Raw genomic sequence first — 20,450 nt, 5'->3', positions numbered from 1 at the left:
CTCGCACCAACAGGGTAAAGGCGCGCGCCGCGAGTGGCGACCCTTTGCAACTCTCTTTCGTCCTCACCGTCTTCCTCCCCATCCCTCTCCCCTCCTCCCCTCATCCAATTAAATAATGGCAACCCAGTCCGGACTGACAAGACGACGTGGTGGCGGTGGAGCAGCACCAGAGACGACAGACCAACCCCCCTCTTCATCCCAGAACGGCTCCTTATCGTCCACGTCTACCCCTACACTCAGCACAGCGAACGGCTATGGCGGAACAGCACTCGAAGGAAGCAGCAAGGTCGCATACGACCCGCGCGACCTGGACACGACCAACGAGGAGAATAAGCTGCCAAAACTTACTATCCTAGAAGAAGTCCTCCTCCTGGGACTGAAGGACAAACAGGTGCGCATCTTTGCCTGCTGCGCACCACACGCACTCATCCGATGCAGGGATACCTATCATTCTGGAACGACAACATCTCCTATGCCCTTCGGGGCTGTATCATGATCGAACTCGCACTACGAAAACGGATCGCCATGGTCAAGGACTCAAATAGGCGACGATACCCTCTGCCGGATCGCTTGGTCGAAGTCGTCGATGATCGTTTGACAGGAGAGACCATCCTTGACGAAGCACTCAAGATGATCAAGTCCTCCGAGAAGATGGGTGTAGGTTCCTGGATCGACCTCTTAAGCGGTGCGTGTCCTCACCTCCATGTTGAATCCCATCTCATGCGGCCTAGGCGAGACGTGGAACGTGATGAAGATCGGATTCCAGCTAAAGCAAGTCCGCGAACGACTAATGAAAGGTCTCGTAGACAAAGGCGTTCTCCGAACCGAGAAACGCAATTTCCTCCTATTCGACATGGCCACGCACCCTGTAGCAGACGCACGAACAAAGGAGGATGTCGTCTCCCGGGTCGTCGCGCTTCTCACCATGCGAACCGCAGCCATCCCATCCCAGGCGCTGCACAAAGAAGGCATCCAAGACCGGTACACACGCGCAGTCTGCGTCGCATGCGCGAGCTATGCCGCCTCGGTGCTGGAAAACGCGCTCCAGAGACTGTCTTTCGACGCGCGCGAAGCCGCATTCGCACGGTGTGACGATATCCTCGCCGAGTTCAGCACTTGGCCGTTCGGTTCGGCCCGGACCGAATCCACCGGGCGGAAGAGGGAGGGCCAGGGCGCGGGGTCAGAGAGCCTTGCTGGCCTAGTGCGAGAAGTGAAGAAGGAGATGGCCGAGCCCGAGGATTTGCATTTTGAGGTCGTGGCCACTGTCCTGGAGGTGTTTGGTCGCATGGACAGTCTCCTTTGAGCAACCGTCTTGTACACTATCTGGTACCCATACTCGCTTTCTCTTCCCTGGTGCCGCTCTACGTGAGCGACGTGCGCGCATCCGGGGCATGCTTTCTGCGTACGTGCAATACCAAATTCGTTTATACGAGCGTCAGCGGCGGATTGGTTCTTACATGACATTCTCCTCAGGGGGTATACAGGATAATAACGGGGCTCATCACTAGACGCTTGAAGGGAACGTGTCCCATCAGTTATCCTAACTCGGCAGTGTCTACGATTGTCCAGATTAGATCTCAACCCCAACCTGCCATGTAAGGACCCGCCTCACTCCCGCTCTACAAACATGTGTACTAACACAACAGTATATAATAGACCGCTTCCTAGCCTGCGAAATATTGGTTGGCCAGCAACATCCGAGGCACCGTTAGTTCCTTGCCCTTCTTCTGTCCCGACACATGATCGATCATCGGCCCTGCCTAATTGAGGCTGTGAGCTGGACGGTCGACCTGCAGCTCTCGTTTCTGTAAGGGTTATCTGCTGAGCCGTTGTACGGCCAGAGTCGAGACGATGTCGCGAGATTCTCTTACATAGCAAGCATGTTGAAGATAACAGCAGCACGTTCCCACATCTTGAGCAAGCGATGTACCTTGTTATAGCGTGCGGCATTCGCCGCCTTCCAAATAAGGAGAAAGTAGAGTATACAAAGGGCGAAGTCGCCAGCTGGTTAACCCCTTCCATCCCCGAAGTCCGGAAGTCCTCACCCTTATGGTACATCGTGTCCAGCACTGGCCAGCCGGCGGATAACCACGCTTCTATCACGTGTTATGGCCAGAAGAGGGTGGGACTAGACCACCTGCCTGGCCAGAACACGCTTCACCCACGCCCTTTCTTCTGCACCTTGTCGACATGGGACACACTCTGGAATGGACTTCGGAAAGGGAGAGAACTGGAATACACCACATCCGCGGTGTCAGAGCGCGTGAAAGGGTTCACTGCCAGCTCTAAGAACGGCATGCGGGGTCGAAGATACTTATACAGTAGTTGGCACCAGGGGTATATATAAGATCAAGAATCGTACGAGAGCTGAAATCATAATATCTGCTCTAACTTGACCCATTCATTCGTCTCGATGTCTCTGAAGATCGCTGTAACTGGGGCAAGGGGACTGGTGGGCAAAGTACTGACCAAATACTTGAAAGAGCAAGGTCATTATGTCATTGGTTCGACAGTCCATCTCTCCTCCTAGCCGTGCTTATTCTCTCCCAGAGATCAATAGGACACCAGAGAAGGACTCTGGGGATGGCGTGTCCGAGCAGCGCACAGCTGAAGCGACCGACTACAACGCTGTCAAGGAGGCGTTCCGAGGCGCAGATGCAGTGATACACCTCGCAGCGGTGCCAGATCCAATAAAAAGAGGTGATCATGTCGTTCACAATGTGTGCGTATGTCTAGAAAGATATCGTGCTGCAAATGACAGGATCCAGAAATGCCCAGTCTGGATATAACGCTCTTCATGCTGCAGGCGGACTGGGCATCAAGCGCTTCGTCTTCGCCTCATCCATCAAGTAAGCATTACGTTTGCTCGTAAACCTTGCTGATTGGTTACAGTGCACACGGTCTGGCATACTCCCAAGGCAAGATCGAATTCACCTCTTTCCCGCTGGACGAGACGATACCTCCCTGCCCCTCCGATCCGTACGCGTTGAGCAAAGCCCTGGTAGAAACGCAATGCGCCTCCTTCGCACGCATCTACCCGGACATGCGAATCGTCTCGCTGCGATGCACCGAGTTATCTCTCTTGAAGGAATTGGAGCCGAGGGAAGAGGAAGAAGATGCCAGGTGGTTGTGGAGCTGGGTCAATCCAAGTGCAGCAGCCCGTGCGTTTTTGCTCGCTATCACTGCGGGAGACTTTGTGGGGGTGCGTCAACAGCGTTGTCGTGAACTTGGAGTGACGTGAGTACAGCACGAGATCTTCTACATCGTCGCTCCCGTCACGGATCGCAAAGAGCCGACGATGGAGCTGATCCAAAAATGGTGGCCCGGCGTCCCTATCAAAGGTGATATGAGCGGTACGAAAGGATTCTTCGACTGCAGCAAGGCGCACAAGATGCTCGGCTGGGTTCACGTGGAGCAAGAATAACTGGGGGTTAGTCAGCTGGGTTCAGTGGGTACCAACAGAAGCATACCAAAATCAAATGTCGCATCCTTACGTCCTTGTCGCATCCCTACGCGCTAGCAGTGGAGCGACGTAAGCACCTATATGGGGTTATTCGACAGTTCAGTTCCAGGTTCAAGACTCACATAAGGGTCATACAGATGTAAAACCTCGCGCAGGTCCCTCCTCCCCACTTCAGTCCTGTAAAGTATCTCGTCCACTGTCGTCTTCCCGTCAAAGTACGGGAGCAGTCTGCCACGCATAAGCGCGCAATTTCACTCACAGTAAAGGGAAACAGGCGCACCTCTCGAACAAGTCAACGACTCTTTGCTCTTTCCCGCGATTCATCTCATCCAGCCATCTGCGTTCTATCTTGCTAGCACGGCCAGGGTCGACAATCACCCCAGGTACCAATTCTTCCTCCTGTTCCTGGTCGCTCGAAGAGTCTTCTTCAGAACCGGGTTGGTGTACCGGGAGGCGGGTACGCTGGAGCAGCATCGGCGATAAGAGGCCGTTTGCAAGAAAGGGTGTTTCAGGGGAATAGCTAGAGGATGTAGGCTCTGTCATCGTCATCGACAGTTTGCGAGCTCGGTGTAAAGCGAAGGATTCTTTCAGTTCTTGAGGGGCGATGAGGCGGACACGGACATGCATCATCTGCAGGAGGTTGCGCTTCAGCAGCCATATGAGCGCTTCTAAATACAACGGTCGATCTTTGGACGCAGGAACGATAGAGGAGAAAGGGACCGGGGAGAGCGAAAGAGAGGAGAGGATGGTAGCCAAGTGGGGAAGGGTCGGGAACGCGCGCGAAAAATCATGGAAGTGGTCCGCAGGGCTACACACTTCAGCATACCTAAATGACGCAGGAATGGAGGACGCACCAAGGCTCCACGCTCGACGTGGGGTAGTACACACTCTTCAGGTTCTCGCGTACTACGTCTACAAGCTTAGCCTTGCGGGTGTAGATAAGAGCTCGAGCCAGAGGGTAGACGTCCGCCCAGAGGTCGAGATCAAGCAGGTTGCTCATGTCCGACAACCTGTACTGTCATCAGCCAAATCACCGGGAGAGAGAGAAGACGTACGACAGCGTCGGTTCTAGAGTGTCGAAAAATCGTTGCCTGAACTCCTGGTCCTCCACCTCCTCCGGAAGCTCATCGACCTCTTCCAGCATCAACAGAGCGCTCCACGGCCTCAACCGCGGCACCCAGCCATACACAGTCTTCTCCAAATCCAGATTCTCCGACTCGTCTTCTTCATCCTCGTCATCCGCAGGTGGAAGTTGGACATCGACAACAATATGGTTGATCCTCACTCTTGCACTCCCATCCCTCGAAACAGCCTCGAACACCTCTCTCATAACCCTAGCCAACTCGTCGCCCGCCTCCCCAGTAGCCTCGTCGCAGAACTGGTCATACCAACCTCCCTTCCCCCTCACTCGCTCCTGCATCTCTGCCAGCCGCGCACAGTGCTTGCTCACATACTCTGCCCGAACTTCCTCATGTACCAGCCCAGCAGTGAGCTTGAACGCGACTTGTGCGTGGTAGGGTGCGAGGAAGGAAGAGAGGTCCGCGCTATGGTAGCTCGCTGGGTCCGGGCGGTCGAGCACGAGCACAAGATGAAAGAAGGAGATGCGCTCCCTTTTCTCCGTTGGCTCGTTCCGCGGTGAGCTGGGAGGTGCGATGTTGTCCATCCTCCATACACCGTCTCGTGCGACACAGACCGGGTGTCCGACGAATGCGAGGTCGTCGACCACCAGCTCAAACTTCTGGTAACACAGCTCCCTCGCTGGCTCAAGGATCTCTGCTAGTGTCGCCGAAGAGAAAGATAAAACAGTATCGTAGTCCTTTTTGAGCTTCGTACCCAACTTGGGGGAGGGAGGTGGGCGACTGCTGCTCCGTGTTGAGAGGGGCGTCGTAGGCCTGCTTTCCCAGATAGGACGGGGAAAGAGATACTCTACCTGTTCCTCCACCCACCGTCCGCTAGCCTCCATCTCCCTCACCTGCTCCTCCTCTGCTTCCTCCTCCTCTTCGTCCGACGGTAAGTGGCTAGCTTGATACATCCCATCCAAGCCATGCCGCGCACCTTGACGGTAGGGAAGAGGGCGCATAAGACGGGCAGACGAGGACGGGTACGGCGGGTAGCGGAATATGATGGACGTGCCTAGTGTTGAGGAGGTAGTGACGAGGAGGAGAGCGATGAGCGGCGTGGCTACTGCAGGAGAGGACATGTTGAGTGCTGAGAACTGCCCTACCTCTCCCCCCCTTGTCCGTGAAGTCGAACTTGAGGACCCTAACATTGAAAATAATAACCATTTGGAAATCATTTCACCTCGAACAAGTTGAGAATGAAATCTACTCTTACATCAACATAGTATCTACATATTTGAAATTAATTCCAATGCGAGAAATTATTATTTTTTGGCTTCAAGGACGCCAGCGTGATGTAGCTGTGCAGTGGTTGTAGGTCGGAGCCGTCAATTCTCTGTTTGACCCAATGGGAGGGCTGCAAAAGTGCGGACAAGGAGGAGAGCCGTGGCACAGATACTTCCCGGGGAGACTTTAACCTACCTCTTACGAGCTAGGTAATGTATCCTTGATTCGAACCACAACGAGGTCAACAACGATTTGACAATCCCCAGACATCATTTGGTGACGACACATCGATGGCAGCTGCTGCTCGTAATCAAAGGGGACAGCAACAATTGGTGCCCGTATTTACATACGCAGGTGCGGGACTTTGTCTCCGTCATCACGCCGGTTCTGACGCCCACACAGGCGCTACAATAACAGGCCTCGTTCGCCGTCCTATTCCCAAGTCCCAGGGGAAATACTTCATTCGACTTGCTGTTGACGGTGGGAACATCGGGCAGAGCAGGGAGATCAAGACGAGAAAGGGCACGGTGTCATGGAGTAAAGAGGAAGATAAGCGCCAGCTGTGCGTCTTAGTCCTCCCCACGTTGTGGCCTTGATTGCTGATGACTCTCACAACGTCGCCGCGCCGACAGCCATACTCAAGGTCACACTGTACAAGAGCCACAGTAAAAGACCGGTGGAAGAAGTGGGCATGGCTGAGATGCCCCCAGGCCAGTGGTTGGAGACCAAGAATCGTGCGTCGGATTTCTCCATTCGCGCGGATTTGCATTCACGTATGCCCCTAGCCATACCACTAGTCTGTAGTTCGACGTCCAATGCCACGCCTGTGATTCAAATCAACTTGGTCTGCAACTCGGATGAGAAGGACGGGGCCGAGCCTGGGACGGACGACTCCAGTGTGGGGCTTGTCGTAAATGAGGTCATCGCAGCTTCAGGAACAATGCACGTTTTATCAACAAGAGGTGATTTAGAGGACATTGCGAGCAGAGTGAAAGACCGGGAAGACCCATTGGAGAGTATTGAGAATGCGTGGGGTCCATTGTTGGACAAGATGAATTGGTTTGTAGATGTGACCAACGTGGTGTGCGAGGTGCGCAATTCACGCACGATCTACCGTGCCAGCACTCATCATGGCCAGGTCCATCCATTCGCAAAAATTGCTTGCTCGGCAATAAAGGCTGCATACAAAGTTAGCATCACACTCCATGCTCAGTGTAGGATCTGCTGACACCTAATCAGGCTGTGAAAGCTCAAAGAGACCGAGATGAGAAGATCATGACACTCGTCGACACGATGGAGGAAACGTATGATTTCATCAAGGAAGCGCGTCAATCAGACAAGGACGCACGGGAACTGGACAAGATCAGACACTCTCCAGGTAACGACCACTCGCGGGAGAAAGCGTTGATTCGACTGGCCAGTCAGACAAGCGAGTGTGCTGACTTCATCAAAACGTATTGCAAAGACAAGGGCTTTTGTACGTCAGTCCGTTGGTGCTCTCGTCTTTCACTGAGCTATGAACAGTATCACGGCTCGCGAAGCAGCTGAAATCCAGCCCTGACAAGGTCATCAAGCGATATCAGGATGCTTTCATCTCATTGAGGCAAGACTTCCGAGATGGGTCAAAACTCCGGATGGAGCTTGCGACATTTCGCATGGCGTTGAAGACCGATGAGATAGTTGCTGAGGTCGAGGCTATGGGTAGGTGTTGCCTTGTGTGCACTGTGCTCGACAGCCCACTGTGCGCTAGGCGCTACGCTGAATATCGACGACATCCATTATGTCGAAGAAGCGGGTTATGATCCTGACAAGTGCTGTCTCCCTGGCACTCAAACCGCACTGCTGGAAACGATCACAGAATGGGCGAATTCGGAAAGTTCTAAGACCGCCGGGATCTTTGTCCTCCTTGGACTTGCTGGCACGGGCAAGTCTACAATTGCGCACACGATCGCAGGCCGACTCAGTGAAAGTGGTCAACTTGGGTCGATGTTCTGTTTTAACCGGAACGAGGCTGGGACACGAAAACCCGTTGCTCTATGCAGAAACATTGCGAATGATCTATGTGCTGGTCGCCCCGCGTTCAAGGCCGCGCTCTCCATGTCTGTTCGGGATGATAAGAACACGTGCGGCACGGCGAATATTGTCACCCAGTTCCAAAGATTCCTTCTCAAGCCAGCTGGGCAGCTGGATGCGAGCGGCACGATCGGGATTGTAGTGGATGCGCTTGATGAAAGCGGCACGCCATCTAAGCGCAAACAAATGCTTCAAGTTCTGGCAAGGGGAGCGAAAGAGATTCCGGTGTGCTTTCGTTTCTTCCTCGTGGCCAGGGATGAGACTGATATCAGTGATGTCTTCCAACCGACGGATAACGTTCACGTGACACGGTTATCCACCCTTGAGAGGCAGGATGACCTCGTCAAAGACATCCTTGCTTATATCCGTTACTTTTTCAACACAGACATTATCAAGGTGTCACAGCGAGCTATGGAGAGCGCACTTTCAGACGATCAGTTCAAGGCTCTAGCAAGAAGATCCGAGGGCGTATTCCAATGGGCATCTCTTGCTTGTCAATATATCACGACTAGCCAAGCAGAACTACCCCTCACACGGTACCGTCACGTAATGGCACATCAGGATAACGGTCTGGACGAGTTGTATAAGACGGCGCTTGCAGCAGTTTTCCCTCAACAAACACAGGACTCTTATATGGAGGGTACTGCACATTTGAATTTCTTCAGATCGGTTATGGGCATGATCCTCACGTTGTTCAAACCACTGCCGATGACTTCTATTCTCGCATTTCTAGACTCCGTATATCCCGAACCTCCGGTCGACTGGGAGATCATGCTTCGATCTCTCGGATCACTGCTGAGCGGTGTTAACGGTGTTAACTTGGATGAAAAGATACGGCCTCTCCACATTTCCTTCTCCGAGTTCCTCCAAGATGCCTCACGAGCTGGAGAGTTCTTTATTGGTAACTCGGGCCACCACGAAAGACTTGCTGAAGCCTGTCTCCGGCTCCTCGACGCCCAGCTACATTTCAACATAGGCGGTATCGCGTCCTCTTACCTCTCCAACTCGGATATGCGGGCAAGAGGAGGATTCAAGAACAAAGTGTCAGCAGAACTCGCATACGCCTGTGCTTACTGGGGCCATCATCTGGCGCAGTGCAATGACGAATTCCGACATCGTTTTGAGATCGCCTGCTTACTTCGCCAATTCTTCACGAGGAAGCTTCTGTTCTGGGTAGAGGCTGCGAGCGTCGCGGACATTCTCCATGAAGTACATGCGTGTTTGGATGCGGTTGGGGATCGGTTACCGGTGGGAGTTTTCCCATTCCCTGTTGATCTTTATCTGAACCATTATGTGATGTAGGCTGAAATCCGCATAATAGCGCAGGACGCAGGACGGTTTATTCGCACATTTCGTCCCTGTATCTCGATCTCGGCAGCACACACGTACATATCCGCGCTGGGTTGGACGCCGACGACATCGAAGGTTGCGGATGTGTACCGTGGGTATTTTTCACATATACATCGAGTGGCATCTCCTCTAAATACCATGTGGCCTGCGCCTAAGCACCTTCCCGAGCATGATGCAGGGGTGTTGTGTGTCGTGTTCTCAAACGATGACAAGCGCATCGAGTCCGGGTCCGACGACCGCACGGTGAGGGTGTCGAACGCCGCAGCTGAGGAAGACTGTAGCCCCGTCGCAGCTATTTCCCAGACTGTTGCAGCACTTGATGTGCGTCTCCGGGTACCTTTCGATTCCATCGCGACCTGCGGCGTTATCGACATTGGTTCAAGTCCATCCCACCCCGACTCACAGCAGACATCTCTGGCGAACCAACCATTGGGAGGTTTTCCATCACCAGAGGACACCACAGCAGCCAATCCTCTGGCTCGTAGCCTGGCGCCGTCCGTTTTATCATGTGAATGTTCGGACCCGGAGGAAGACGAAGCGGCCGATGACTTGGACAATAAATGGGTGCTGGTCGGAAGTCGCCTTTCACTCCTCCCCTTCTGAGCATCATCAAATGATACAGCCATACATCCCTCCGCCACACACCGAAAGAGGCATTTGGCTCAACCGCCGTACCGGATGGATAATGGGAAACAAGCGGGATCTTCTGTTATGGGTCCCACCAGATATCATCCCTCACTTGTATAGCAAAGATCTTGTGCAGGTTATACCTGGCCCGACCTATGAACTTGACTTGAGCCGGTTTGTTCACGGTACACGATGGACGGAGTGTTACACCCCTATCACGGAATAGCTACTCACTGTTCATGATGCGGTACACGAGCCTGTACATAGTATTTTCTGTGTTGGAAGTTATTATCCATGAAGTTGAGCGACAATCATAAAGGGCCGCCTGATTGGACCTGTTACACTCGCTCATGCGCACTGCTCTGCACTCAACATGTCCTCTCCTGCACCACCCACACCGCCCATCGCTCTTCTCCTCGTCACCACCTCCTCAACACTAGGCACGTCCATCATATTCCGCTACCCGCCGTACCCGTCCTCGTCTGCCCGTCTTATGCGCCCTCTTCCCTACCGTCAGGGTGCACGACATGGCTTGGACGGGATGTATCAAGCTAGTCACTTACCGTCGGACGAAGAAGAGGAGGAAGCAGAGGAGGAGCAGGTGAGGGAGATGGAGGCTAGCGGACGGTGGGTGGAGGAACAGTCACCGCAAATCAGACGTAACTTTCCTGAGTTTGTCAAGTTAAAGTTACCACACTGTTATTGACTAATCTAGACTGTTTTGACTCTATTCTAGCTATTTTACTCATAACAGTCTATAAATGTGTGGTAAGTTTCGCCCGTTCTAACTCTATAGAAAAGGCCTGTGATTTGCAGTGAGTATATCTTTCCCCGCCCTATATGGGAAAGCAGGCCTACGACGCCCATCTCGACCCGGAGCGGCAGTCGCTCCCCTCCCTCTCCCAAGCTGTGTACGAAGCTCAAACGGACTACGATACTGTTTTATCATTCTCTCCGGCGACACTGACAGAGATCCTCAAGCCAGCGAGAGAGCTGTGTTGCCAGAAGTTTGAGCTGGTGGTCGACGACCTTGCGTTCGTCGTACATCTGGTCTGTGTCGCACGAGACGGCGTATGGAGGATGGACAACATCGCTCCTCCCAGCTCACCGCGAAAACGTTCAATCCTCGGCAGACAATCCAGATGGATTAACGTGAAACTTTGAGAGAAGAACAACTGGTGACGGTTGTTGGAGAACCCGAGTGCGTGCAGTCAAAAATAACGACATGCAAGGGGACTTGCAGGCAATGCATGTGAGGGAAGCCAGCGACGATACATCACAGCTTCACTACAGCCAACGAAGTCACCAAGTCATCACGGGGAAAGATAGGACCTTTCTCCCTCAACATAACCCATCCGTCGACAAGTATGTGCTCGAGCTTCTGATTGGCAATGCCGAGCTCTAGCTCATGCACATCTGTTCGCCGTATCCAACCGCTCTGCTCCATTTCGTCGTGACCTGACTGATTCTCTGTGCGTTCCCTTTTCATGTGATTGACAGTGCCCCAGACTGAGACGCTCAGCAGACAATGTACACCAGGGTCCAACGTCAAAGTCACGGTATGCAATACCCATCCTTCTAGAAGGGGGTCGACAATCTCAGTGTGGCCTAGGTGTGGAGGAGCTGAGCAGCGGCAGGGGATGGTACGTTCCATATCTTCCCTTCAGTGACGTTTACTGATGTTTGTTCTCTAGCTATTCCACACACGCACACCAAGACAGGCCAAGTAATATATCCAATCAACGTCAATGTGCTCCTTTTCCCGAACTCACACGATTCTCCTGGATTTGGACATCCCTCCTCTGACAAGACGCTGCGTACATCCCACAAGCTGTCGCCCAGTTGCAAAGCCTACAACGTCTGTTCAACAACGAGCTAGGGAAAGCGGGTGGCGCTCGCTGATATAAATCTGGAGTGGTTTGTCAACGTATCGATAGGGAAACACAGGTGCGTGCTGCTACGGCGAAGAAAACTTGCGACTAACGTGAATATATGGCAGGTACATCCACTTACCAATCATGGGGCATGATGTCAGCTGCATACAAGGTGCATCAATCCCTCCGCTCAGCATATCGTGCGCCTAACGCGCTGACAATTGATCGACGTCCCGCTAGAGCAGGAGAACCACCTGCTCGACCTCGCCTCGATCTTACATGGCGTGTTCGTTTTCCAACTTGAGGCGCGCCAGTTGGACAAGGTAGCAACGACTAGGGTTGAATAAGTTTAGGGAACAAACACTTGTGAAGTTTGCTGGCCAAGCAGTCGAATGTTCGCATTCTATTGTCACTTATGCACGGGACAAGAGCATTGTGCGTCTCCTTCATCACTGGCAGACAGAATGACTGATCGTCCCTAATATGCTGCTTGTGCGAACAGTAGGCGCTTGCCACATAAAACACCAGCGTGAGATACAAGAACCGACTAGAGCGATATATTTGAGGCGTTCGCGGTGGATTGGCTTTGGTGTTGGAGATCGTGACCGATCCATACGCGACCCACTTCATGACACACATGTTCTCGCCTGAAGTATCTCGCCTCCACGGCCTATGACAACACTATGGATCTGAAGCGCTGCTCTTATGGGTCAAAGGCGACTGGTACCGAGATTGCAGGCCCGGCGACAAGAATAGAACGCCCATTCTATATCCAACACTACTGCGGATCAGGTCTACGTCCCATCACTTCTACACCTGTGCCTCGTCCGAACCAAGAGATGACTGTTGTGTGCCTCGCGTGCACGTGACCTGTCTGTTGTGGTACCTCGCCTCCAATGACTTAACACAGGTAACGCGTCCATTGTGCGTCCATCATTTCTCATTCAACATGCATCCACTCATGCCGTATAATTTCCTCTCTGTTTCCCTAGGCTCGCCTCTCTCCTTCCCCACGCCTTCCTCCATCCATTCCTCGTGCAGCATGAGCCGGTCTCTCTCACTCCTCCTCCTCCTCTTAACAGCGCAGGCCCGCCCACTCCCTCTCCTACCTCGCCTCACTCTCTCCTATGGATTCTGGCACGATCCAGGCTACTCCTCCCCTCCTCCTCAAGCGAGGGCCGTCACCCTCCCAGTCCCTCCCTCGCTTTCCCCTACCCAATCAGGTCAGGCACCACCCACGCTGAGCGTCGGGTTCGACCTCCTCCCCACGTCAGCGACAGAAGGATGGATGTACGGCGTGGACGGCATGCGTGTGGGCGTCGTAACCCCTACCGGTATGACCAGCACAAGCACAACCCCGCATACCACTTCCCACTCCACGTCCAGCTCCCACACCCCTTCGCCAAAGCCTGACCTCTCCCTCTCCTCGAGCTCGATTCCCTCCTCTCCCATCACCACCCATACGCCCAGCTTGACGCACACCATGCCTACGCCCACCTTCTCCTTCTCCGGCATAGTCTTAATCTCTGTCTCTGCTACTACTGTCACAGACTTCGTCACCGTCACCGTCGACGATATCGTCACGAGTTTCGTAACACGCACAGTGGTGCAGACTGCTGTCCCTGTGAGTGTCAGCTCAGGCTCTACCCGGCCGGCGAGTGCGACCTCTGGATCTAGCTCTAGCCACTCGAGCGAGCACGCGTCTTCCAGCTCCAGCTCTTCCCACTCGAGTTCACACTCGGCGTCCTCGAGCTCCCACGCCTCGCCGTCCTCAACATCTCATCTCCCAAGCTCCACCCACTCCTCCACAGCGTCTTCTCATTCCTCCAGCACACATACCACCTCCCACAGCTCGGGACCGAGCACCACTCCTGCTCCTACCGCGACTACCACAGCAACAGGAGATGATGGTGTGTGCGAAGAAGAATGGGAGTGGGTGGAAGATGAGGGCGAACCGGTGCAGTAATCTCCCTACTGGCACTTTTCGGGCTTGCGGGGACTACGCACTCGTTTCGATGGACTTGGGTTGGATGGGTCGCTCTGGGCTGTCGACGTCCAGGCCTCTGCCTCGCGTTCTTTCTTTTCTCGGACTGCTACTCGGACTAGCTCCCTTCGCTCGCTCGCTTTCCCATCCACTCCGTCATTCATCCCGAAACGACAGAGCCGGAACCCCCCAGCCCGAGCACCAAGAAGTGCATGAGTTAGAGCTTCAGTCGGTTGGACACGTATATACTTCGATAGATGTTAGGTACACGATGTAATGTAATACCAAAGAGGGGGAATTTGATTTTCGAACTGTCCTCAGCCTCTATTGCTGCCTGCCTGCCAGTCTCGGGGAAATGACTCGCTCTAGCACCTACGACTGCTAGCTGGCTACGCCAGTAGCGTCCATACCCAGCTGCCCCCATAACTCCTACTCGGACGCTCCGAAGAACCACCGGAGACATACTTCATGCCGCTGGACTTGCTGAATTGTCTCCTTTCTCTGTTCGCACAGGCGAGAAGGCATAGATTACTGGCTGGGCTTTGCGAGCCAAGTTACCTTCATGAGCTATTGTGAGGAAGAGATGTGCTACGTTGACATGAAGGTAAAGCACTGTTCTGCCTGTTCTCGTGCACATTCTATCCTCCGTCACGTACACAAAGATGCCTGTATTGCATTGGTAAGCAGGTCTCTGGTGGTTTGTGTTGCAGAGAGGAGGGCGGACTCAGGTGCTCGGTCAACCATGAGATAGTGAACGACCGATCTTTCTGCCGGAGTGAGAAGTCTGAATTTTGCCGCCTGCCTTAAAAAGGGAGTCTCGCGTATCTTTTACTGTTGTCGAAAGCGAACTGGATGAGCCAAATGTGTGATGACTGCCAGTACATAACCCACGCAATGCCATTGCAAGGGATAGGCACACATTCAAGGGTTAAGGGGACTAGGGAGAGGGAGGAAGATCGCTCATATGCACCGGGTATCATTCCATCAAAACGGGTATACACGGAGTTGACATGGTCGATCTAACTCGATAAGCCTAAGGCGGTGGCTGGTAAAACTTGAGCGTCTGCACGTCATGAGTCCGGGCCGGCGAAACAGGGAAATGAGTGCGCACCACAGGTATCCCGCCCATATCCGTTATCACGCTCTCGATCGCGGTCGCGTATACCAAGGTCTCTCCTTCTGATATAACGACGAACAGGTTCAGTGGGACGACCACTAGGTAGGGTTAGCTGGGCCTGCAGGAGCACACCAGAGGGCATACAGGTATCCTGGTTAACCCAGGAGAGGCTCACATCCCCCACGGAATTGACAGACCACTGTCAGCGCATTTGTGAGCTGCCGATGACAGAAGGGAGGGAGGCTCACAATAGCCGACTCGAAGTAAAAGTCGTTTAGGATGTCAAACTGGCCTGGACCGCCCGGGGCCGCTACTCCTTGTCAGCCGCTTCCATGCTACATCTGGGGCGAACGTACTGTGGGTGTTAAAGTACGACCCTACAGTGAGGTACGACCTATGCCACGTTAGTGGTACTCCCGTGTGAGAGGATGAAGGTTACCCTTCGTAACTAGCGCCTTGGTTAGGATACGTCACCGTCTGCCCTATCAGATCATAGTCTGCAAAGTCTCCCTATCGTAGCCCATGAGCCAGTTCCCTGAAGCAAAGGCAAAAGAAATACAGAAAGGATATTCAAGTCTTGCGATGTAGTAGCTCCCGCCCCAACAGAAGGGGTGAAGATCATTGCCATGCCTGAAGTTGAAGAACAAGTGTTGGATGTCGCTAGCCAGCACGTGGGCAAATCGTCTCCCTGCGCGGTGACGGATATGGATCCTGTCAGAGGAGTACTTGAGGAGGTTAGCCTGCGCCAGATTTAGTTGGAGAGCAGAGGAAGTACACAGAGCGGCGGGCTAGCGGCGGGCCTGGAATAATCGTGGTTCAGAGACAGATCCGCCAGAAGAGAACGGAAAGACACACCAACACGCGTGGCTTCGTATAGCCGCCGAGGAGGTAAGGGACTAAGACCCCTTGCAAATCGATTTGCGTTTGTGTCTCTCCTGTTTCCAGGCTTGCCCCATCCTGCAGCCGACCAGGCTTGAGCAGTTGTTAGTAGCAGAAAAGCGAGTACGATGTTCTTCAAGACAGCCATGCTGAGAGTAACCCTTGTAACTTGGGAGAACAACCATGCTAATATAGTGCTCAATCCCTTTCCACACAATTGGGTATGTTGTTTATCAACAAGTCCGACAGCATGGCTCAGACCTCACTACCGAGTGAGAAGTCATGATGTCTCGCATTGGTTCAGTCCGGCATTGCTGCCGAAATAGGTGCCGCAGTACATTGTCGTGTCCAGCGGTGTAAGGCATTGAGTCACAACGGTTGGCCACAGGCGTGAGTGATATGCACCAAATACCTGTTTCAGAGTCATGTCAAACATGACGCGTCCAGGAGACGCGTCCCTAAGTCGACGCGTCGCGTATCACGTAACTGTGTTTGTTCCATTCCGTGGTATACTCTCTGATCTATCTGATAACTTCGTGAATGCCAACTCGAGCGAACTTTCAGCAGACGAAATAGGGTCATGTGACTTGTAATGTCTGTCACGCGAATCAGCTTGTCTGTAAGGAATTAGGGTGAGACGCACGACTTGGGTGTATCCCTGATTAGCAAGCCAGGTGGGATCACCTGTTGCAAAGAGCTCATATGTTGAGCCAGAACCGGCGACCCAGAATAGCAGTGAGGTAGTGCCTGTGCATGGTATTAACCGCTGTACGCAAATGAAGGAGGTATGTAACTCACTGCTGTCGGAGTTGACTCATGTTGCGCTGATCATGCCTGAGGAGTCCACAGTCCACTACGGGAGAGAAATTAGGGAGGATGACTTCGATGACATGGGAAAAGGCCATGCATGGTAGACTCGTAGTACAATGATGAGGCGGAATCATAACTCGGAGCAGCACCGGCATCGGCTGGTCATTGAATGAGCGAACATAAAATGAAACCAGTAGAGAGACATACTATACAAGCCATTATACGGCGTGAGGAACAAGAATTCGCTGCAGATGCCGTCAACGAAATGCGACGTCAAACCTACGGACGCGGCTCACTTTGTATCAGGACCTTGGTTCGCGGTATCGTACGTGCAAGCTATGAGGCTATCGCCCGAATACGTTCCCTGCAGGTGTCAGCTCCGACTCACGCACGCATTCAGTAGTCGTAAAAACATACGGAGTTAATGTCAAGTTCTTGGGCTGATGGCGATCCGGCCCCAACAGAAGCCGTGAATGGAGCAGCACCGGATGACGGAGCAGTGCAGCTCTGTGAAGCGCCGTTCATCCAACAGATCGGCGTGTTCGATCCCACAGGAGTTATTTGCAGTGATCCAGTCAGAGGAGTGCTATTTCTTCATCAGCTTTGAACACAAGGATTGAGGAAGACGACGGACACAGAACGGCGTGCGAGTGCTGGACCAGTTCGGCTGGGGTCGTATAGTTTCACAGGCTTGAGAGGGGGTAGTCCACGAGCGAAGCGATCCGCATTGGTCTCTCTCCTGTGAGTGTGCTTTTCTGAGGAAAAGGGAGTTGCACAAGCAGAGCTGAAGAAGACCAGAAAAGCAAGCAACGTCAACTTTACAAATCGTGCCATAATGCGACAGTTTCCAAGCCGGATTCAAGGGGAGCAAGGAACTGGAGGGGGCAGATGCTTCGAGCAATACAAATTTCAGGTCGTGCATTGTTTGTAAACATACTTGCGACCAACACCATCTCACTTGTTGCACGGGGAATTGAACAAAGATATATGAACGTTGATCCGGGGCCTGTTATGGCTGGAGATGCTCGGCATGAACGGCAACATTGCCCCTGAACCATATTAGCGGAACATTGCCATGCCGATTGGAGTAAAGCGAGGCAGCAATATGAGAGATTCCGGTATGCAGTCAGGTTCGAAATTCAGTGGACGAGCGTGTGGTGGACGTGTGTGAGGAGGACCATCAATTAGCTTTCATGAAAAGAGGCTGTGTTCTGTCTGACGTAAATTCCGTTGTCACGGGAAACGCAAATAGAAGCGCCAACAGAAGCAAGCACACGTCAAGTTTCTCAATAGCTTTCTCTCCAGTGTTGTTATCAGAGCGCGGTAAACACATCCATCCCCAGACATGGATGATAATCTGTTAGTCAAAAGTCAAAGGGGTGATGGATAGAGCAAAAGGTTCAGTCGAAACCAGTGACGGTCGGAGCATACGTGGTCAGTGCTATCCAGCTCAAATAGAGAACATTACAGGTCATTGGGCAAGTTCTCATAAATACTGACATTTGTTGCACAGGTTATTTGTGCCATACCCCTGCAATGAACAACCCCAGATTTCCGTCCATGGTTCGATAGACGCCGCCAGGCCTTTCACCCCGCGTCTATTATCTGTCCCCAGATGAAGAACATCATGCCGTTCACATCGTCTCCCCTCTTTTCTCTCCATCCTCACGATATGGCTACTACTCAACAACCAGGTTCTCTGAACACATCGAGTGCAGTGTACATTTGTGCAGGTGCGCCGTCTACCCATGATTCGACCAGTGACCCTGACACTCGTGAAGGAGCTATCGTCGAAGGTCTTCCACATCGCGGCTTCCTCAAGTCTGAGGGCAGATATTCGCTCAAGCTTCTCATAGGGGGCTCCGAGCTCTGGAGAAGCAGACAGATAACGACGAAGGGGAGCAGAGCGGTTTGGGATGGCGAACAAGATATGGGTATATGTTGATCTGAGCAGGTTTGTACATGGGGAGCGGTGGGGGGAGTGTAGGGGTGTGCTAGGGCGGGAGTAGGTCAGGGGAGTTGGTCTAGGTGTAAGTGGGCGTCGGTTGGCGATATGTGGACTCTTCTGTCATCCGTGTAGTTTAAGGATTAATTTACGAACGCGCTGTTCGCACGCTCAGTAGATTAGGAGAAGAATGTATTTCCCCCTGTTTTGCCATATGTGCAAGGCGAGGTAAGGCCGTCTCATACACCCGCAAATCTCCATCATTAGCCTACTCGGCGCCCAACCTCCTCCCCTGACCCCAATTATGTCCCGTCACCGTAGCCCTCACCTCCTCCCTTTCCCTCCTCTGCGGTCCTCCAGCTCCTGCCCCACCCGCCCTTCCAGGGTTAACGACCCCACTCCCCCCAGCTGTCACCCCCACTCTCAGCCCACTACCTACGAACCGTTTCACCCATTCTGGCGCTCCCGGCGCCTGCCGTCTCTCTAACAACAAGCTCCAACCCAAACCGACGATCACCCCTGTAAGCCCCCGTCCCGCTTCCAACGGTCCAGAGAGGACGGCGTCCATACCCAGCATAGCGTAGGGCAGGTATTTCAGGGGGAGGGAAAGGAAGCCCATGAGGTTTATGGGTTGTTCGGGGTTGAGACGGGATGAGAGTGTGACGAGGGAAAGGAGGAGGGTGTGAGAGTGGAGGTAGGAACGGAGGGGGAGGTTGATGATCTGCGTTTTAGCACCGTCTGGGGTTAGTAGGGGCAATGGGAGGGTAAAAGGGGGCGTACGAGGATTGCGAGAGAGGAAAGGAGGAGATGGTAGGCGTAGTCGTACGACCTCCCACTGTAGATGCCTTCTTCCAGCGCTACGGAGTTACGGCTTCTTACTGTCAGGCACAGGTACATGAATGTGAGAGGGCGAGCGTACTATAGTGTTAGGAGATCGAATAGGAAGGTAATCCCCGATCCGCCATACAAGAAGGATGTTGGTACTCTCCATACTTCCCCTTGCATTACCCTGTCCGGTAAGAAGAGGAGAACATAAGGGCTGAGAAGGCGTAGTAGGGAAGGGAGTGTTACGCCGAGGGTGGAGAGGATGATGGTGCGTGTTACAGGCGGTATCTTGAGTAACTCTTGATTGACTTGAGCGAAGAGGGACATTGTGTGCGTGAGAGTGAGTGTGTGTGATGCAGGTCAGACACTTGTGTCAGGGAAGGATGACGTGGGCGGGGTTACGCTTATCGCCGACACGCTGCAAATAGTACAGGGTTGTCTGTTTTATGCTACTTCAGGCCATATGTTCAGCGTTTGTCTGGCCATAACCCTCTTCCAAGAGTTCCCTCTGAACAGTCTCCCATTACTGTCCGCCCCACTTCTCCAGCTCCTTGGGGGTCATCACCTCCAAGTTGTTCACGCGCCACCAATTGCCCTCACGAGCTGCAGTCGACGTGAATGTGGTATAGTTTGCGAGCCAGAGTCGCGTGTTGCCCGGATACGGCGCTGCGAGTGCGAGTCAAATTGCGCGCATCTCGACACCTACCCAATACGCCTTAAACAGAGCCGGATTGATCCGGTGCAGTGTCACCCGGAAATACGCGCGCAACTCTGCCCTCTCCTTGTTCTCATGTATGCCGTCATACCTTTGTGCACTCGAAGGGCGGGGTGATATTTTGCCGTGGGTGGCTGCTGCGTCAATCACATGTTGAAATGTCTGAGGTTCTCTGACCATACCAACTATGGTGGAACATTAATGCGGCGAAGCATGCACCATGGTCAAATGAGTTGCTGCTGCCAGCAAGGCATTGTCCTCCACTATGACAAGTGTCTCCCCACTGGCAGCTTTCTACTCAATAGTCATCTTTCTACTCGACAGTCGTCTTCGAACCACGATGACCCATCATTGCTCCGGTACCGGAAACCGCACATGCAACGGGACGACAGATACTTGCAACGACCACAACTGGCCATGCACGGGTGGTCGAGACGGAGTAC

General features: G+C 53.2%; 10 protein-coding genes across 10 annotated transcripts; 6 read left to right on the top strand and 4 right to left on the bottom strand.

The window, feature by feature from the left end:
* Positions 1 to 130: 130 nt before the first annotated feature.
* DACRYDRAFT_28058 (Golgi phospho protein 3) lies at positions 131 to 1,303 on the top strand (the record flags this gene model as incomplete). Its single annotated transcript, XM_040774299.1, has 3 exons — positions 131 to 391; positions 439 to 685; positions 732 to 1,303. Coding segments are annotated over 3 exons (1,080 nt in total), but the record flags the coding sequence as incomplete, so codon positions are not given.
* Positions 1,304 to 1,627: 324 nt separating this feature from the next.
* Positions 1,628 to 3,424, top strand: DACRYDRAFT_90520 (UDP-galactose 4-epimerase; the record flags this gene model as incomplete). Its single annotated transcript, XM_040776958.1, has 7 exons — positions 1,628 to 1,682; positions 2,223 to 2,263; positions 2,426 to 2,504; positions 2,551 to 2,722; positions 2,769 to 2,849; positions 2,893 to 3,202; positions 3,248 to 3,424. 7 exons carry the CDS (start codon positions 1,628 to 1,630, stop codon positions 3,422 to 3,424), a joined length of 915 nt encoding a protein of 304 aa, XP_040626358.1.
* A 116-nt stretch (positions 3,425 to 3,540) lies between these two features.
* On the bottom strand, positions 3,541 to 5,663 carry DACRYDRAFT_110180 (uncharacterized protein; the record flags this gene model as incomplete). Its single annotated transcript, XM_040769021.1, has 4 exons — positions 3,541 to 3,691; positions 3,744 to 4,271; positions 4,318 to 4,473; positions 4,519 to 5,663. 4 exons carry the CDS (start codon positions 5,661 to 5,663, stop codon positions 3,541 to 3,543), a joined length of 1,980 nt encoding a protein of 659 aa, XP_040626357.1.
* A 435-nt stretch (positions 5,664 to 6,098) lies between these two features.
* On the top strand, positions 6,099 to 9,868 carry DACRYDRAFT_118164 (uncharacterized protein; the record flags this gene model as incomplete). Its single annotated transcript, XM_040770537.1, has 9 exons — positions 6,099 to 6,162; positions 6,211 to 6,345; positions 6,441 to 6,542; positions 6,594 to 6,898; positions 6,947 to 6,997; positions 7,048 to 7,285; positions 7,333 to 7,509; positions 7,559 to 9,129; positions 9,184 to 9,868. 9 exons carry the CDS (start codon positions 6,099 to 6,101, stop codon positions 9,832 to 9,834), a joined length of 3,294 nt encoding a protein of 1,097 aa, XP_040626356.1. The 3' UTR covers positions 9,835 to 9,868.
* A 363-nt stretch (positions 9,869 to 10,231) lies between these two features.
* Positions 10,232 to 11,022, top strand: DACRYDRAFT_56235 (uncharacterized protein; the record flags this gene model as incomplete). Its single annotated transcript, XM_040775361.1, has 2 exons — positions 10,232 to 10,459; positions 10,744 to 11,022. 2 exons carry the CDS (start codon positions 10,232 to 10,234, stop codon positions 11,020 to 11,022), a joined length of 507 nt encoding a protein of 168 aa, XP_040626355.1.
* Positions 11,023 to 11,675: 653 nt separating this feature from the next.
* On the top strand, positions 11,676 to 13,901 carry DACRYDRAFT_23979 (uncharacterized protein). The gene is made up of 4 exons (XM_040773494.1): positions 11,676 to 11,805; positions 11,858 to 12,167; positions 12,235 to 12,656; positions 12,725 to 13,901. The coding sequence occupies exon 4, from the start codon at positions 12,775 to 12,777 to the stop codon at positions 13,696 to 13,698; it is 924 nt and encodes a 307-aa protein (XP_040626354.1). The 5' UTR covers positions 11,676 to 11,805; positions 11,858 to 12,167; positions 12,235 to 12,656; positions 12,725 to 12,774; the 3' UTR covers positions 13,699 to 13,901.
* A 1,606-nt stretch (positions 13,902 to 15,507) lies between these two features.
* DACRYDRAFT_23978 (uncharacterized protein) lies at positions 15,508 to 16,296 on the bottom strand. The gene is made up of 2 exons (XM_040773493.1): positions 15,689 to 16,296; positions 15,508 to 15,633 (listed from the first exon to the last, which is right to left on the bottom strand). The coding sequence occupies exons 1-2, from the start codon at positions 15,858 to 15,860 to the stop codon at positions 15,569 to 15,571; spliced, it is 237 nt and encodes a 78-aa protein (XP_040626353.1). The 5' UTR covers positions 15,861 to 16,296; the 3' UTR covers positions 15,508 to 15,568.
* A 283-nt stretch (positions 16,297 to 16,579) lies between these two features.
* Positions 16,580 to 17,356, bottom strand: DACRYDRAFT_110175 (uncharacterized protein; the record flags this gene model as incomplete). Its single annotated transcript, XM_040769020.1, has 5 exons — positions 16,580 to 16,680; positions 16,730 to 16,767; positions 16,819 to 16,886; positions 16,940 to 17,108; positions 17,157 to 17,356. 5 exons carry the CDS (start codon positions 17,354 to 17,356, stop codon positions 16,580 to 16,582), a joined length of 576 nt encoding a protein of 191 aa, XP_040626352.1.
* Positions 17,357 to 18,190: 834 nt separating this feature from the next.
* On the top strand, positions 18,191 to 18,668 carry DACRYDRAFT_23977 (uncharacterized protein). Its single transcript, XM_040773492.1, has 2 exons — positions 18,191 to 18,255; positions 18,304 to 18,668. Exons 1-2 carry the CDS (start codon positions 18,195 to 18,197, stop codon positions 18,465 to 18,467), a joined length of 225 nt encoding a protein of 74 aa, XP_040626351.1. The 5' UTR covers positions 18,191 to 18,194; the 3' UTR covers positions 18,468 to 18,668.
* Positions 18,669 to 18,719: 51 nt separating this feature from the next.
* DACRYDRAFT_118161 (DER1-domain-containing protein) lies at positions 18,720 to 19,619 on the bottom strand (the record flags this gene model as incomplete). The annotated part of the gene is made up of 3 exons (XM_040770536.1): positions 18,720 to 19,188; positions 19,248 to 19,338; positions 19,387 to 19,619. The coding sequence occupies 3 exons, from the start codon at positions 19,617 to 19,619 to the stop codon at positions 18,736 to 18,738; spliced, it is 777 nt and encodes a 258-aa protein (XP_040626350.1). The 3' UTR covers positions 18,720 to 18,735.
* Between the last annotated feature and the right edge of the window lie 831 nt (positions 19,620 to 20,450).

The sequence above is a fragment of the Dacryopinax primogenitus genome (assembly GCF_000292625.1).
Source record: "Dacryopinax primogenitus strain DJM-731 SS1 chromosome Unknown DACRYscaffold_16, whole genome shotgun sequence".
Lineage (NCBI taxonomy): Eukaryota > Fungi > Basidiomycota > Dacrymycetes > Dacrymycetales > Dacrymycetaceae > Dacryopinax > Dacryopinax primogenitus.
Note: the sequence above shows the minus strand (reverse complement) of the source record. Positions and strands in the feature narration are given on the sequence as shown.